The sequence below is a fragment of the Pseudopipra pipra genome, chromosome 5 (genome assembly GCF_036250125.1).
Source record: "Pseudopipra pipra isolate bDixPip1 chromosome 5, bDixPip1.hap1, whole genome shotgun sequence".
In the NCBI taxonomy this organism is placed as follows: Eukaryota; Metazoa; Chordata; class Aves; order Passeriformes; family Pipridae; genus Pseudopipra; species Pseudopipra pipra.
In genome coordinates, this window is record NC_087553.1 from 75,609,941 (window position 1) to 75,626,232 (window position 16,292).

Here is a 16,292-nt window from a genome sequence, read left to right on the forward strand (position 1 = left end):
TGGGCACGAGGGAGGGGTCAGTGCCCCCCGTTCCTGAGGGACCCCCCCATGTCCCCCAACTCCCCAAGAGACCCCCACCCCATGTTCCCCCCTTCCATAACCCCATCAGCATCCCCCAACCCCTGGGACCCCCCAAACCTCTGACCCCCTCATGTTCAGCCCCCTCCTGGGACCCCCCCAGCACCCCCCAATCCCCCTCCCTCCCCCACCTCTGATGTTGGTCCTGTTGAGCCCCCACAGCACCCCCCAAACCCCCCTGGGACCCCCCACGACCCTCCAGTTCTGATCCCCCTCCCACTGAGCCCCCCCAGGACCCTCCCCAACCCCCCCACCTCAGAGCTGGGCCCCGTTGAGCCTCCCCCAGCCCCCCCAAACCCCCCACCTCTGAGCTGGGCCCCGTTGAGCCCCCCCAAACCCCCCACCTCTGAGCTGGGCCCCGTTGAGCCCCCCCAAACCCCCCACCTCTGAGCTGGGCCCCGTTGAGCCCCCCCCCAGCCCCCCCACCTCTGAGCTGGGCCCCGTTGAGCCCCCCAGCCCCCCCACCTCTGAGCTGGGCCCCGTTGAGCCCCCCCCAGCCCCCATAGCCCCCCCACCTCTGAGCTGGGCCCCGTTGAGCCCCCCCAGCCCCCCACCTCTGAGCTGGTTCCCGTTGAGCCCCCCCAGCCCCCCCCAAACCCCCCACCTCTGAGCTGGGCCCCGTTGAGCCCCCCCAGCCCCCCACCTCTGAGCTGGTTCCCGTTGAGCCTCCCCAGCCCCCCCAGCCCCCCCACCTCTGAGCTGGGCCCCGTTGAGCCTCCCCCAGCCCCCCCAAACCCCCCACCTCTGAGCTGGGCCCCGTTGAGCCCCCCCAAACCCCCACCTCTGAGCTGGGCCCCGTTGAGCCCCCCCAAACCCCCCACCTCTGAGCTGGGCCCCGTTGAGCCCCCCCAGCCCCCCCACCTCTGAGCTGGGCCCCGTTGAGCCCCCCCAGCGCCGCCGCCGCCTCCTGCACGTTCCTGAGCTGGACGAAGGCGAAGCCCCTCGGGGTCCCGTCTGTGAGAGCCCCCCACAGTGAGCCCATGAGCCCCCCAGGGGAGCCCCCGGCCGGGGGGGCACCCCAAAGGGGTCAGGGGGCCCGGGGGGCCCCAGCCCGGGGGTCTCACCAGGTTTCCGGGGCATGTTCAGCTCCAGGACGGGGCCGAAGGGAGCGAAGAGACCCCGGAGCTCGTCCTCGGAGCACTGGGGGGGACACGGGGGGTCACGAGGGATTGGGGGGCACAAGGGGGGTGTCAGGGGAGGTTGGGGGGCACAGGGGGGGTCTCTGAGAGGACTGGGGGCCCCTGAGTGCCTGAACATGAGGGAAATCACAAATCTGGGGTCCCAGGGGGTTGGGGGCACTGGGGGCATTGGGGAGCACGTAGGTCCTTGGGGGGCTGGGGAGGTGCATGGGGGGTCTGTGGGATGGTGGGGAGGGGGGTCCCTGGGGAATAAGGAGTCAATGGGGAAACAGGGGGCACTGGGGGGACCCCGGGGGAGATCTGGGGGGTGCTGGGGGGCCTGGGGGCATCTCTGGGGAAGGGGGGTCCCTGGGGGTGTCTGGGTTCCTGGGGGTGTCAGGGGGCACTGGGGTGGGTCCCTGGGTTGTTTGGGGTCCCTGGGGGTGTATGTCAACAGTCTCTGGGGGTCATGGGGGTCCCTGTGAGTGCTGGGGGTCCCTGTGAGTGTTGGGGGTCCCAGGGGGTCCCTGTGAGTGTTGGGGGTCCCAGGGGTCCCTGTGAGTGCCGGGGGTCCCGGGGGTCCCTGTGAGTGCTGGGGGTCCCAGGGGGTCCGGGGGTCCCTGTGAGTGTTGGGGGTCCCGGGGGGTCCCGGGGGGTCCCTGTGAGTGCTGGGGGTCCCGGGGGGTCCCTGTGAGTGCTGGGGGTCCCGGGGGTCTCTGTGAGTGCTGGGGGTCCCAGGGGGTCCCGGGGGTCCCTGTGAGTGTTGGGGGTCCCGGGGGGTCCCGGGGGTCCCTGTGAGTGCTGGGGGTCCCAGGGGGTCCCGGGGGTCCCTGTGAGTGTTGGGGGTCCCGGGGGGTCCCGGGGGGTCCCTGTGAGTGCTGGGGGTCCCGGGGGGTCCCTGTGAGTGTTGGGGGTCCCGGGGGTCTCTGTGAGTGCTGGGGGTCCCAGGGGGTCCCGGGGGTCCCTGTGAGTGTTGGGGGTCCCGGGGGGTCCCTGTGAGTGCTGGGGGTCCCGGGGGGTCCCTGTGAGTGCTGGGGGTCCTGGGGGGTCCCGGGGGTCCCTGTGAGTGCTGGGGGTCCCGGGGGTCCCTGTGAGTGCTGGGGGTCCCGGGGGGTCCCTGTGAGTGCTGGGGGTCCTGGGGGGTCCCGGGGGTCCCTGTGAGTGCTGGGGGTCCCGGGGGTCTCTGTGAGTGCCGGGGGTCCCGGGGGTCCCTCACCTGGAAGCTGAGGTTGCGCAGGATGAGCCGGGCCTTGCGGGAGGGTGGGCGGGGCTTCTTCGGCCGGGGGGGCTCTGGGGGGGACTCCCCCCCCTCGCCCTCTCCCTCCTGCCCCCCCCCGCGGCCCCCTGTCCCTCTTGGGGCGGGGCCGGGCCAGGGACACCCCCAGGGGCCGCCCCCCCAGCTCGGGGGGGTCCCGCAGGGCCCTCCCGGCGTCCTCGGGCAGCGAGAAGGTCACGTACCCGAACCCGCGGCATTTCGGGGAGCCTGGGGGGGCCGGGGGGGGCAATGAGGGGCTGAGCCCCCCAAACGGCCTCACGGATCGTCCCCCCCCAGCCTGGCACGGCACAGCCCCCCCCAAACCCGCCTGGACCCCCAAAACCAGCCCTGAGACCCCCCCATCCTGCACCCCCAAAGTCCTGCCCCTTCGAGTTCCTAACTCCCAAACTTCTGTCTCCCCTAATTCCTGCTCCCTCCAAAATGCCTGTTCCCTGAAATTCCCAGTCCTGCCCTTCCCACTCCTGTCCCCCTCCCAGAAATTCCCAGCCCCCCAGTTTCCAGCCCTGGCCACGGCCCAGCCCCCCAGACTCAGCTCCCCTCCAAATCCCGGTTCCAGGCCCCCCAGGCCCCCCCAGGCCCCGCACCCCAGAACTCGGCCTCCCCCAAACCCCACTCCCAACGCCCCCAGACCCCTCAGACCCCAGTCTCAGCCTCCCCCCCGCCCCCCTCAGACCCCCCGGGTCCCATTCCCAGCCCTTCGAGACCCCGGCTGAATCCCTCCAGATCCCCCAAACTGTGGTCCCAGCCCCCTTAGCCCCTTCTAACCCCAAACCCTGGCCCCAAGCCCCCCAGCCCCTCTCGATCCAAATCCCCTCAACCCCCTCGCGGCCCTTCCGCCCCCAATCCCTTCAGCCCCCCCAAAACCCGCTCCCATCCCCCTGCAGCGCCCCTCACCCCCAGCCCCGCGCACCCCCGGCCCCCCCAGAGCTCCCGGAATCCCCTCCCGTCCCCCTCGGCCCCCCCGAGCCCCGGTCCCAACTCCCCTCCCACCCCTCGGCCACCCCGGAACCCACTCCCAGAGCCCCCCAGCGCCTGTCACCCCCTCCCCCGATCCTCCCCCGGCCCCCCCCGGCGCGGACCCTTCTCGGTGACCACGAAGCAGCGGCGGAGCGGCCCGAGGGCCCCGAAGAGGCTCTCGAGGAGCGGCCCGGTGGCGCTCGGGGGCAGGCCCCGCACCAGCACCGTGCGCGCGCTGGGCGCCGCCATCTTGGCCCGGCGGGGGCGGGGCGGGGGGGGGGCGGAGCGGCCCCGGGAGGGGCGGAGCCAGAGCGGCCCCCGGCGGTGAGAGCGGGAACTGCAGCGCAGGAGGACCCGGGACGGGGAGCGGGGGGGGACGGGGGGGGTTGGGGGGGACAGGGGGGGATCGGGGGGGACAGAGGGGGACGGGCGGGTCAGGTGGTCCCACCCTGCGGGAGGGGAGTCAAGGGGGGTCGGGGATCCCATGAAAGGGGGTCAGGTGGAAGTTGGGGTCCCACTCGAGTGGGGCTAAGGGGGGATGGGGGGGCTCGGGGGTCCCATATTAAGGGGCCCGGGGGCTCACGGGGGGCTTGGGGGGTCATGTCCCATCCGGGAGGATCAGGAGGGCTCGGGGGTCCCGTATCAGGGGCCTGGGGGGTTGTGGGATTTGGGGAGTCCCGTCCTGCGGGAGGGAAGTTCAGGGGGTCCCATCCTGGGGGGGCCTGGGGGGCTTGGGGGACCCATAACAGGGTCTGGGAGTTCGAGGGTCTCACCCTACGGGAGTTGAGAGGGGGGTCGGCGGGCCCGTCCCACGGGAAGGGGGGTCTGGGGGATTTGGGGCACCCATCTGGGGAGTCGGGGGGCACGGGGGTCCCACCCCAGGGTTGGGGGGTCTCAGGGGTCCATCCGGGGGGTCGGGGGTCTCAGGGGGGTCACACACATCCTTCGCACGTGGCACTTTATTGGGTACACGGGGGAGGAACTGGGGGGCCCGGGAGGGCCGCGGGGAATATTGGGGGGCCCAGATTGTCACCAGCATTTGGGGGGCTCAGGGGTGGGGGGGAGCAGTTTGTTACCCGTATTGGGGGGGTCTCAGGGACCTGGGGGATGCCTGGGGGGGACCCCCAGATTGGCACCAGCACTTGGGAGCTCAAGAACACGGGGGGGGCAGTTTGTTACCCGTATTTGGGGGGTCTCAGGGACTTGTGTGGGGGCTGGGGGGGGTCCCCAGATTGTCATCAGCACTTGAGGGGCTCGGGGACTTGGGGGTCCCCACATTGGCACCTGTACTTGGGGAGCTCAGGGACTTGGGGTGTCCCCATGTTCCCACCCCTATTTGGGGGTCTCGGGGACTTAGGGGGCAGCTGGGGGGTCCCCAGATTGGCACCAGCACTTTGGGGGGTTCAAGAACATGGGGGGGGCAGTTTGTTACCCGTATTTGGGGGTCTCCAGGACTTGGGGGGAGGCTGGGGGGGTCCCCAGGTCATTGTCAGCACTTGGGGGTCTCAAGGACATGGGGGGGGCAGGTTATCACCTGCATTTGGGGGGCTCAGGAACCTGGGGGGTCCCCAGATTGCCACCTTGGGGGGCTTGGGGCCCTCGGGGGCATCTGGGGGTGCCCAAGTTGCCCCCAGCACCTGGAGTCTCAGTGACTTGGGTGGTCCCCACGTTGTAATCCGTGTTTGGGGGGTCTCGAGGACCTGGGGGGGTCACCAGATTGTCACCAGAACTTGAGGGTGTCGAGGACACGGGGAGACTCAGGTTGTCACTCCTCTTTGGGGGTCCCAGGTAACTGGGGGGGGCAGTTTGTCACCCCCACCCGAGGGTCTCAGTCCCCAGGCTGCGTTTGGGGGTCTCAGGTGCTAGGGGGGGCATTTTGTCACCAGCACTCGGGGGTCTCTGGGGCTTGGGGGGCAGCTTGGGGGGAGTCTCCGGATTGTCACCAGCACTTGGGGGTCTCCAGGACACGGGGGGCCCACGTTGTCACCCATATTTGGGGGTCTCAGGTATTTGGGGGGGGCAGTTTGTCTCCCCTGTTTGGGGGTCTCAGGAACTTGGGGGGGCCCTCATGTGGTCACAAGCACTTGGGGGATCTCAGGGACTTGGGGGTCCCCAGGTTGTCACCCGTATTTGGGGGTCTCAGGATCTCTGGGGGTGGTTGATCCCCAGATTGGCACCAGCACTTGGGGGGTCTCAAGGACACGGGGGGGGCAGCTTGTTACCCGTATTTGGGGGTCTTGGGGACCTGGGGGGACATCTTGGGGGTCCCCCGATTGTCATCAGCACTTGGGGGTCTCAGGAATTTGGGGGTCCCGAGGTCGTCACCCCTATTTGGGGTCTCAGGGACTTGGGGGGTCCTGGGGATCCCTGGCCGGGGTGGCCGGGCCGGGGTCTCTCCACAGCCCCCCCGGCTGTGTTGGGGGCGCCCCGGGGGCCCCCCGCACCCTACAAGTCTATGGTGTCACTGCCCGGGCTGCGGCTGTCCCCATCCCCGGGGGGCCCGGGGACCCCCCCGCCGTGGGCCTGGGGGGCGGGGGGGGGCCGGGGGGTCCCCTCGGCCCAGCTCTGGGAGGGTCGCAGCGGGGGGGGCGCTGCCCCGGGGGGTCCCCGCGGGGGGGTGCTGGGGGTCGTGTCCCCCCGGGCCAGTCCCCGGGGGGAGGGGGCGTCCTCGGCCCCCCCCGGGCTCCCTCCCCGGGCCCCCCCTCTCGCCCCCGGGGACCCCGCGGGGGGACCCCCCAAAGAGGCGGCGCGGGACAGAGCAGAGGGGCGGGGGGCGGGGGGGGGACCCCGCGTGCCGGGACCCCGTGTGCCGGCTGTGCCGGCCGTGCCAGCCGTGCCAGGACCCGCTGGGCCAGGGGCGCCAGGACTCCGTGTGCCAGGGGTGCCAGGGGCGCCAGGACCCCCTGTGCCAGGGGTGCCAGGGGTGCCAGGACCCCCTGTGCCAGGGGTGCCAGGGGTACCAGGGGTGCCAGGGGTGCCAGGTGTGACAGGTTTGGTGGGACCTTGTGTGCTGGCTGTGCCAGCTGTGCTGGGACCCGCTGTGCCAGGGGTGCCAGGACCCTGTGTCCCAGCTGTGCCAGCTGTGCCGGCAGTGCTCGTGGTGCCTGGTACCTGTGTCCCAGCTGTGCCAGCTGTGCCGGTGGTGCCAGTTCCTGGTGTTGCTGTTCCGCTGCCCCCAGTTGTGCCAAGAGGGCCCGGGAGGCTGAGCTCCGTCCCACCGGCTGTGCCCGCTGTGCCAGCTGTGCCAGCTGTACCATGAGTGCCAGGTGCACTGGCTGTGCCAGCTCTGCCAGCTGTGCCATGAGTGCCAGCTGTGCCATGAGTGCCAGGTGCACTGGCTGTGCCAGCTGTGCCGGCTGTGTCACCCCCCTCGGTGCCGGTGCTGCCGGTCCCGGCAGTTCCAGCAGTAGTGATTCCTGGTGTTCCAGCTGTGGCAGTTCCTGGTGTTCCAGCTGTGGCAGTTCCTGGTGTTCCAGCTGTGGTGATTCCTGGTGTTCCAGCTGTGGCAGTTCCCGGTGTTCCAGCTGTGGTGGTTCCTGGTGTTCCAGCAGTGGCAGTTCCTGGTGTTCCAGCTGTGGTGGTTCCTGGTGTTCCAGCTGTGTTGGTTCCCGGTGTTCCAGCTGTGGCAGTTCCTGGTGTTCCAGCTGTGGTGGTTCCTGGTGTTCCAGCTGTGGTGGTTCCTGGTGTTCCGGCTGTGGCAGTTCCTGGTGTTCCGGCTGTGGTGGTTCCCAGTGCTCCAGCCGTGCCGCTCCCAGTTCCCCCAGTTGTGCCCATCCCAGTTCCCCCAGTTGTGCCCATCCCAGTTCCCCCAGCTGTGCCCGTGCCCTGGGTTGTGCCGACCCCCGGTAACTCTGTTGTGCTGGTGCCGGTGTTCCCGGTGCTCCCGGTGCTCCCGGTGCTCCCGGTGGTGCTGATGACGCTGATCCCGGTGCTCCCATTGCTCCCAGTTTTCCCAGAGCTGCCGATGATGCTGATCCCGTTGTTCTTGGCCTTCCCGGCGTTGCCGGTGCTCCTGGTAACGCCGCCGCCAGTATTCCCGGTATTCCCGGTATTCCCGGCGCTCCCGGCGCCCCCGATGCCGCCGTTCCCGATGCGGAACATTCCCGGCGCTCCCAAGGCCTCGTCGATGGAGCGGCGCAGGTCGATGGGGGAGGGGGGTCGGTACCCGGCCGTGGGGTCCCCGTCACACTCGAAGGGGGACTCGGGGGGTCCCCCCGCCTCCTCCCCCCCCCGCCCGCCGCCCTCGGGGGGCTCCGGGGGGTCCCCGGCGGTGCCGCGGCGGTTCGGGGGGGCCACGAGCGCCAGGGCCGCCAGCGCCGCCCCCATGGCGATCTCGGCCAGGCGCCCCCCGAGCTGGAGCCCCCACCAGGCCCAGGGCCCCGGGGGGGGGGTCACCCCCCACCCCCAGACCTGCAGCGCCCCGAAGAGCTGCAGCCCCGCGCTCAGCGCGGCGCCCGCCGCCCCCACCAGCCGCGGGACCCCCGTCCGCGCCCCCCCCCGCTTCCCGCGGCCCCCCCCCGCAGCGCCGCAGCCCCCCCAGAGCCCCCAGAGCCAGCGCGGCCGCCAGAGCCCCGAACAGCGCCCGCGGCAGCAGCAGCAGCGCCGGGGGCCCCCCCAGAGCCGCCACGGCGCCCACCGCCCCCAGGGCCCCCCCCAGGTGCAGCACCGCCAGGACCCCCAGCACGGGCACGGCCCTGGCGGGGGGGGCGAGCGCCAGCCCCCAGCCCAGGCACGGGTAGGGCAGCTCGAAGAGGAGCCGCGCGGCGGGGGGGGGCAGCCGCGCCCCCACCTCGTAGGGGTCGAAGAACAGGGGGAAGGCGCGGGCGAACCCCGACACCGCCAGGAGACCCCCCAGGACCCGCGCCAGGGGGGGCCGGCGCCCCCCCAGCAGAGCCAGTACGCCCAGTAAGCCCAGTAAGGTGAAGGCGGCCCCCGCCCCGTAGACGTGGCCCCCCCAGGCCGCGCCCCAGAGCGCGGCGGCCTCGGGCCAGGGGGTGTCCAGGGGGATGAAGTGGGGGGGCCAGGAGAAGGCGGGCGCGGGGGGGCTCTGGGGGTCCGGCCCCCCCGAGCCGCAGGCGGATCCGGGGGTGCAGGCGGAGGCGGCGGCGGGGGGGGGCGCGGCCCCCCGGGAGGACTGGCGGCCCCGGGGGAGGGCTGCGGGAGAGAGGGGTCAGGGTGGGGGGGCCCATATCCTGGGGGCGCCCCCAACCCCCATTGTCCCCCCCAGGCCTCCCCCGTGCCGCTCAGACACAGCCCCCACATCCCACAGAGGATTTTGGGGGTGGCCAGACCCCCTGAACCCTCTGGACCCCCCCACCCATCCAGGCTGCCCCCAACCCCCCTCCCAAACCTCAGGACCCCTCTGTGCCCCAGCACCGCCCACCCCCGGACCCTCCCATTTCCCCCGGATCCCCCCGGTAGCCCAGGCCCCCCAGAATTCCCCGACCCCCGCAAACCCCACGGACCCCCATTCCCCCAGGCTCCCCCCAAAACCCAGGCCCCTCCCACTGCCCTGGAACCTCCTATTTCCCCGCCCCCCCCCCAAAAGCAGGGCACCCTCGATCCCCCCAGGACTCCCCCAAACCGCAGGATGCCCCCAGCACTCAGCCCCCCCCCCCCTTACCCCCGGCCCCGCCCAACGCCCAGGACCCCCCCTTGCCCCGGGCCCCCCCCATTGCCCCAGGACCCCCCAAACCTCAGGACCCCCAAACCCCACGAACCCCCCGTTCCGCCAGATCTCCCCCAAACCCCCAGGACACCCCAAACACCGGACCCCCCCATCCCGCCAAGCCCCCCGGGACTCCCCAGGCCCCCCCACGCTCTCGGCCCCCCCGTCCCCAGCCCCCCCTTTCCCCCCCACCTGGCTCGTCGCCGCTCCCGGGCTCCTCCAGCTCCAGGGACCCGTTGCCCCCCTCGGGGCCGATCTTGGGGGACACGGTGGGAAACAGGAACCCTGGGGGGTACAAAGATATTGGGGGTCCCTCGGACTCGGGGGGGCCGCGGGGGGGCGCAGCGGACCGCGGGCACTCACCGGCGGCGCTGAGCCTCCCGGCCAGCTCCGAGAGCCCGGGCAGGAGCCGGGGGGCTCCGGGGGGGCCCCCCAGGAGGCTCGTGGGGCGCACGGCCCGCCCCGCGGGGGGGTCCAGCCCCGCCGTCAGGTCGATGGCGATGTCCAGCTCCAGCTGCTTGTCCCGGGGGCGCCCCGGGGCGGGGGTCGTACCCCCCCGGCCAGGGGGGCCCCCCCAGCCCCCCGCTTCTTCCAGGGTGGTCGCGGAGCCCTGCTCATCGCCGGGGTCGGGCAGGGTGGGGGGCGCGGGGGTCCGGGGGGACCCCGGAGTCTTGGGGGCCCCCGGGGGCGTGGGAGGGCGCGGCCCCCCCTGGCTTCGCACCTTGATCTTGAAGTTGAGGCCGAGGTTGAGGGAGAGGACGGGGGGGTCGCTGTGGGGCGCGGGAGGGCCCGGGGCAGTCCCGGGGGGGCTGCTGGGGGGCGGGGGGGCGGCGGCGGGGGGGGCCAGGCAGAGCAGGGCCAGCAGAAGGCGGGGGGCGGCCCCCCCCGCCACGGGGGACCTCGGGGACATCGGGGCGGCGGGAGCGGCTGCAGAGAGGGGTGAGAGGGGTGTCACCCCCCACGGCACCCCAGAGAACCCCCAGCACCCCAGAGAGCCCCCCCCGGCACCCCCAGCCCGTCGGCATCCCATAACTCCCCCCACGGCACCCCCAACCCCATAGCCCCCCCCGGCACCCTATAGACCCCCCCGACATCCCATAGGCCCCCTGGACACGGACACCCCCAGAGCCCTCCCCTGGCACCCCCAGTCCCACGAACACTCGGGGGGATGACAGGAGCAGCTGGGGGGGGACATGAGAACCCTGGGGCGAGACAGGAGCAAGGCGAGGACGGGAGCACCTGGGGACAGGAGCACCCGGGGGGGCAGGAGAAGCCCGGGGGGAAACGGGAGCACGCGGGGACAGGAACACTTGGCAGGGGAGGGACAGGAGCACCCCAAGGGGAGGGACAGGAGCACCCCAAGGGGGCACAGGAGCACCTGAGGGGGAGGACGGGACCACCCCAAAGCGGTGACAAGCACCCCAAGGGGGAACAGGAGGACCCCGAGTTTGGGACAGGAGCACTCCAAGGGGACACAGGAGCACCTGGGGGACACCACAGCCCCCCAAGGAGGGGACAGGAGCAGCCGGGGGGGACAGCAGCACCCCAAGGAGGGGACGGGAGTAGCCGGGGGGGACAGGAGCATCCCAAGGAGGGGACAGGAGCACCTGGGCGTGCAGGACCCCAAGGGAACGCGGGAGCCCCCCATTTGGGGACGGGAGCAGCCCGGGTCCCGCGGTGGCACACGGGGACGGGGGGGCACACGGGGCCGCCCCCCCCGCGGGCTGCTGCGGGGGCGCGCGTAGGTGTCCGGTCCCCCGGAGCCCCCCCGCCCGCGCCAGGTCCCTAATCGCGGTGACAGGGGCTGTCGCCGCGGGGTGACACCGCGCCCGTCAGGGCGGCGGCGGCGCGGGGACGACGGATGCGATGTGACAGGCGGGGACCCGCCACCCCCGCACAGGGCACTCCCGCACCCGACACCCGTCCGGCACCCCCGGATCTGCCGCCCCCTCCAAAGACACTCCCCGGCCCCGCCACCCCCCGCGCTCGGCACCTCCCGGCCGCGCCATCCCCCACAGGACACCCCCGCACCCCACACCTCCGACACCCCCGAGCCCGCCGCTCCCCCGGCACCCCCCGTCGGGAACCCACACCCCGCACCCCCCTCGGGAACCCACACCTGACACCCCCCATCGGGAACCCACACCCCGCACCCCCCATCGGGAACCCACACCCGACACCCCCCATCGGGAACCCACACCCGACCCCCCCCATTGGGAACCCACACCCCGCACCCCCCATCGGGAACCCACACCTGACACCCCCCATTGGGAACCCACACCCCGCACCCCCCATCGGGAACCCACACCGCGGTGCCCGTGACCCCCCCGGTGCCCCCCGTGCGTGTCACCCGCACGCGCCCCCAACACGCACACCCGCCCCCCCCGGCTCGGTGTGACAGGGACAGCGCGGGGGGGTCACACCGGCCGGGCACGGGCACGGGCACGGGCACAGCGCGGGGTGTGCACACCCTGCACACACCTGCACACACCTGCACACGTCTGTACACACCTGCACACACCTGCACACACCTGCACACGTCTGTACACACCTGCACACGTCTGTACACACCTGCACACGTCTGTACACACCTGCACACACCTGCACACACCTGCACACGTCTGTACACACCTGCACACACCTGTACACACCTGCACACACCTGTACACACCTGTAGACATCTGTACACACCCGTACACCCCTGCACACACCTGTACACACCCGTACACTCCTCTACACTCCTGCACACACCTGCCCATACCTGTACACACCTGCCCACACCTGTCCACATTTGCACACCCCTGCACACACCCGTACACCCCTGTACACCTCTGTACACACCTGCACACATCTGCACACACCTGTACACACCCGCACCCCCCTGCTTACAGCCCCCCCAGCCCTTCCCCGCCCCGCACACCCCCGCACACTCCTGACCGCGCACACCCCCCTTATCCGCCCCCCGACCCTGCAGCCCCCGCACACCCACCCACGTGCCCACGCCGGACACCCCGACCCCGCTCACCGGTGCTCTGCCACCGTGCCCCCCTGTGTGCCCTCCCCGCGACCCCCCGTGCCCCCCCGAGCCGAGCACGCCCCCCCCGCACGCCCCCTCTCAACCCCCTCGCACACCCACGTGTCCCCCCCGCACACGCCCCCCTTGCACACCCCCTGTGCCCCCCCAAGCCGTGCCCCCCCCAGCCGAGCCCCCCCAACCGTGCACCCCCCTGTGCCCCCCCCTTTCGCACGCCCCCCCCCGCGCGTGGGTGCGCGCGCACGTGTGCCCGCGCGTGACGGCGCGTGTGAGCGCGTGTGCGGGGACAGCGCGCGCGGGGGTGTCACGGGGGGGGCTCCAGTCGTGGGGGGGCTGTGGGGGGACACCCCCAAACCCCGGCTCACCTCCCCCCAAACCCCCCTGCCCCCAGGCAGCGCCGCGACCCCCGGGACCCCGCACCCCCGGCACCCCAACCCCGGGCACCGCCGCCCCCGGCACCCCCCGCAACCCCCAGCCCGCTCTCCCGGCACCCCCCCGGCACCCCCAAATCCCCCGCACCCCCAAACCCGGCTCACCACCCCCCCCAGGCAGCCGGGACCCCGCAGCCCCGGGTACCCCAACCCCGGGCACCCCCCGCACCGCCAAACCCCGGCACCCCAAACCCCCCCCGCACCCCCGAACCCGGCTCACCAGCGCCCATCGCATCCCCCCCCCGCCCAGGCAGCGGGACCCCGGTGCCCCCGCACCCCGGGCACCCCAACCCCGGGCACCCTCCGCCCCTCAGCCCCCCCCGCACCCCCAAACCCGCAACCCCCCCCGCACCCACCGGCCTCGGCGGCGGCTCCAGCCCCGGCCCGGCCCCGGCGGCGGCAGCGGCGGGAGGGGCGGGCCGAGCCCCCCCCCACTCCTCCTCCTCCTCCTCCTCCTCCTCCTCCTCCTCCTCCTCTCCCTCCCCTCCCACCCCCCGGGCCCCCCGAGCCCCCCCAGCCCCCGCCCCCGGGCACCGGGACCCGGTGGGGCCGCTCGGCGCGGCTGGAGGGAGGGGGGGGCCGTGATTGGGGGGGGGGTCCCGGTTTTTGGGAGGTTCCCACAGTTAGAGGCGGGTGTCCCACAGCTCAGGGGGTTCCCGGGTTAAGGCGGTCCCACATTTGGGGTCCCATATTTGGGGGGGTCTCACATTTCGAGGGGGTCCATATTTGGGGGGGGGTCCCACACTTAGGGGGTTTCCTACATGGGGGGGTGAATGTCCCACGTTTGGGAGGGGGTCTCACACTTGGGGGTATCTGATATTTGGGGAGGGGGGATCCCACATTTGGAGAGAGGAATATCCTGCATTTGGGGGGTGTCTCCCAAATTTGGGGGGGGGTGTCCAACATTTGAGTGGGGCCCCACAGTTGGGGGGGATGAGCCACATCCGGGGGTGCCCCACATCTTGAGGGGTGGCCCACATTTGGGGGGTCTCATACTTGGGCATCCCTACACTGGGGGGATGTCTCCCATTTTGGGGGACCCACACTAGGCAGGGTCTCACTTGTGGGGAAGTCACATTTGGTGTCCCGTATTTGGGGGGGGTCCCACATCTGGGGGGTCCCGCATTTGGGGTCCCACCTGCACCCCGCTGGTGCCACCCGAGCCCTGGGGTCCCCCACAGAGCCCGGGGGGACACGGAGGGGACGTGGGGGGGACACCGTGGGGTGCAAACGCGTGCCCGGGTGCGCGGCCCCCGCCCGGCTGTGCCCAGGGTGACAGGGCTGTCCCCGGGCCGTGCCGGGCCCTGCCATGTGTGCCACCCTGTGCCACACGCGTGTGCCAACCCCTGGCACATGTGCACGTGTGTCACCCCGTGCCGCGTGTGTGCCAACCCCGTCACACGTGTGCGCCCTGTGCCACCAGCAGGGACAGGGGGGGCACAGGGATGGGACAGCGGGCACGGACAGTGGGTACGGACAGTGGGCATGGACAGTGGGCACGGACAGCGGGCACGGACAGTGGGCACGGACAGTGGGCACGGACAGCAGGCATGGACAGTGGGCACGGACAGTGGGCACGGACAGCAGGCATGGACAGCGGGCATGGACAGTGGGCACGGACAGTGGGCACGGACAGCGGGCATGGACAGGGCCAGTCCAGGGATAGGCATAAGGACAGGGGCAGGACCATGGACAGGGATGGGGACAAAGACAGAACCAGGGACAGGGGCAGGACCAGGGACAGGGCCAGGGCCAGGGGCAGGGCCAGAGCAGGCCCAGGGCCACCCCAAGAGGCTCCGATGCTCCGTGACTTTATTGACCCCTGGATACAGCGAGTCGGGGGTCCCCCCGCACTGGGGGGGGCCACAGGCCTTTGTGGGGTCCCCGGGGTGCTGTGGGGTCCCCCCCGAACACTGGGAGGTCCCCTTGGTGCTGGGGCATCCCCTTGGTGCTCGGGGGGTCCCCCCATCCCCGCTCTGGGGGGACAGAGGGACACCCCCCTCCCCAGGCTCTGCAGTGCCAGGGAGGGTTTGGGGGGGTCCCCACGGGGCTTGGGGTGGTCCCCGCACCCCATTTCTGGGGGATTTATGGGGTCCCTGAACCTCCATGTCCAGAGGGGTTTGTGGGGTCCCTGCGGCCTCGTGGTGCCCAGGGGGGTTTGGGGGATCCCTGCACCCCCACTTCCATGGGTTGGGGTGCCCCGGGGGGGGTTTGGGGGTTCCCCGCACCCCCAATTCCAGGAGGGTTTGTGGGTCCCCACACCCCCCTGTGCTCGGGGCGGGGGGGGTTGAGGGTCCCTCCATTTCGGGGGTCCTGGTGCAGCATTAGCAGCGACGGTGTCGGGGGGCCGGGGGGGTCCCCGCGGGCTCCGGGCGGGGGGCACCGGCCCGGGGGGGCCCCTCCTCAGTGCAGCCGCCTCTCGTCACTGGGGGGGCACAGGGGGGTCAGAGGCGGGGACCCCCCAACATCACCTGGGGGGAAACCCCAACCCTCACCTGGGGGGTGTGGCACCCTCAAACCCCCCCCTTGGGGGAACCCCCAAACCCCCCTGCCCCCCACCCCCACCGGCACCACATCAGATCCCAGTCAGGGGACTGGGGGTGCCCCCCCTGCCCCCCAAACCCCCCAGCTCCATCTGGGGGGATAGAGGGGGGTCTCCCCCCAACAAGAGCCCCCCCAACCCGGGGAAGGTGAGCAGGTACTCACATGGCAGGACCGTGAAGCTGCGGCGTGGGGGGAGAGAGGGGGGGGATTATGGGGGGCACCCCGGACACCCCAGCACAGGCACCTCCACCCTGGCCCCTCCCCGGCACAGGAGCCCCCCCAGACCCCCACCCTGAGCGGGGACCCCTCAAACCCCACCCTGAGCCCAGAGCTCCTGGCCCTGGGGTCACCTGTGCCCACCTGTGCCCTCCTGACCCCACCCAACCCCACCCGACCCGGGGATGGTCCCAGTGCCCCCAGTTCCAGTCCCAGACTGGGCTGGCAGCTCCTGGCCAATCAGAGCCCTGCTCACCCCGTGTCCAGCCAATCAGAACCCTGGCCAACCAACCAGCCGACCAATGACAGCCAACCAGCACTTCAAACAGCCAATCAGCATCTTGGCCAGCCACCAGCCAACCAATCAGTGTCCTGGTCAGCTAAGCAGCCAACCAACAATTAACCAATCAGCAGCTCAAGCAGCTGACCAATCGCAGCCAATCACCAACATGGCCAACCAATCGCAGCCAACCACCACCCTGGTTAACCAATCGCAGCCAACCACCACCCTAGCCAACCAATCAGCACCTCAGCCAGCCAATCACAGACAACCTGCACCTCCACCAGCCAATCACAGCCCACCAGTGCCTTGGTGAGCCAATCACAGCCCAGCAGCACCTCAACCAGCCAATCGCAGCGCCCCCCAAGTTGGCCAACCATCAAGGGTCCCAAGGGAGCCCCTCCCTCCAGCCCCGCCCCCACACAAGCCCTGCCCCCAGCACTGGGGAACTGGGTGCCCCCAAACTGGGGTAACTGGGAGCCCCCTGGACCTCTGAAGTGGGGCCTTGTGCCCAAACCTCCCCCAGCTCCCTCCAACACCCAGCACCCCAAAATCCCCAACTGCCCACAGCCCTGCCCAGAACCCACCCCAGCACCCCCAAAACCACTCTCAGAACCCACAACCATCTCCAGCCTCCCCAAAACCCACCCCAGCACCCCCAAAATCCCCAACCATCTCCAGCCTCCCCAA

The 16,292-nt window shown here is 71.8% G+C and overlaps 3 protein-coding genes across 7 annotated transcripts in view; all 3 read right to left on the reverse strand.

Annotated features, from left to right (window-relative positions):
• Nucleotides 1-4,283, reverse strand: part of RBM28 (RNA binding motif protein 28) — an 8,958-nt gene extending 4,675 nt beyond the window's left edge. The window contains 5 exon segments of the mRNA XM_064656918.1: nt 900-1,032; nt 1,143-1,218; nt 2,413-2,481; nt 2,483-2,679; nt 3,552-4,283. Of these exon segments, the coding sequence (XP_064512988.1) occupies nt 900-1,032; nt 1,143-1,218; nt 2,413-2,481; nt 2,483-2,679; nt 3,552-3,915 (839 nt within the window). The 5' untranslated portion in view covers nt 3,916-4,283.
• A 90-nt stretch (nt 4,284-4,373) lies between these two features.
• Nucleotides 4,374-7,748, reverse strand: LOC135415200 (collagen alpha-1(I) chain-like). The gene is made up of 2 exons (XM_064656856.1): nt 6,579-7,748; nt 4,374-6,536 (listed from the first exon to the last, which is right to left on the reverse strand). The coding sequence occupies exons 1-2, from the start codon at nt 7,528-7,530 to the stop codon at nt 5,875-5,877; spliced, it is 1,614 nt and encodes a 537-aa protein (XP_064512926.1). The 5' UTR covers nt 7,531-7,748; the 3' UTR covers nt 4,374-5,874.
• LOC135415177 (inosine-5'-monophosphate dehydrogenase 1-like) overlaps nt 7,613-16,292 on the reverse strand; it is a 56,755-nt gene continuing 48,075 nt past the window's right edge. For 4 of the 5 annotated variants that reach the window (XM_064656815.1, XM_064656814.1, XM_064656813.1 and 1 more), the window contains 4 exons: nt 15,269-15,285; nt 9,461-10,024; nt 9,290-9,382; nt 7,613-8,583 (listed from right to left, as the gene is read on the reverse strand). In XM_064656815.1, the coding sequence (XP_064512885.1) occupies nt 7,613-8,583; nt 9,290-9,382; nt 9,461-10,024; nt 15,269-15,285 (1,645 nt within the window). Of the gene's footprint in view, nt 8,584-9,289; nt 9,383-9,460; nt 10,025-14,357; nt 14,988-15,268; nt 15,286-16,292 lie in introns of those variants that run through there. The other variant, XM_064656817.1, reaches the window with a different exon arrangement.

Bases quoted from the DNA above. Each gene is read 5' to 3' on its own strand.
- LOC135415200 (XM_064656856.1), bottom strand. From the start codon at position 7,530: ATGTTCCGCATCGGGAACGGCGGCATCGGGGGCGCCGGGAGCGCCGGG. The intron at 6,537-6,578 runs CTGGCACCACCG...GGACACAGGTAC, and splicing joins CGGAACAGCAACACCAGGAA to CAGGCACCACGAGCACTGCC.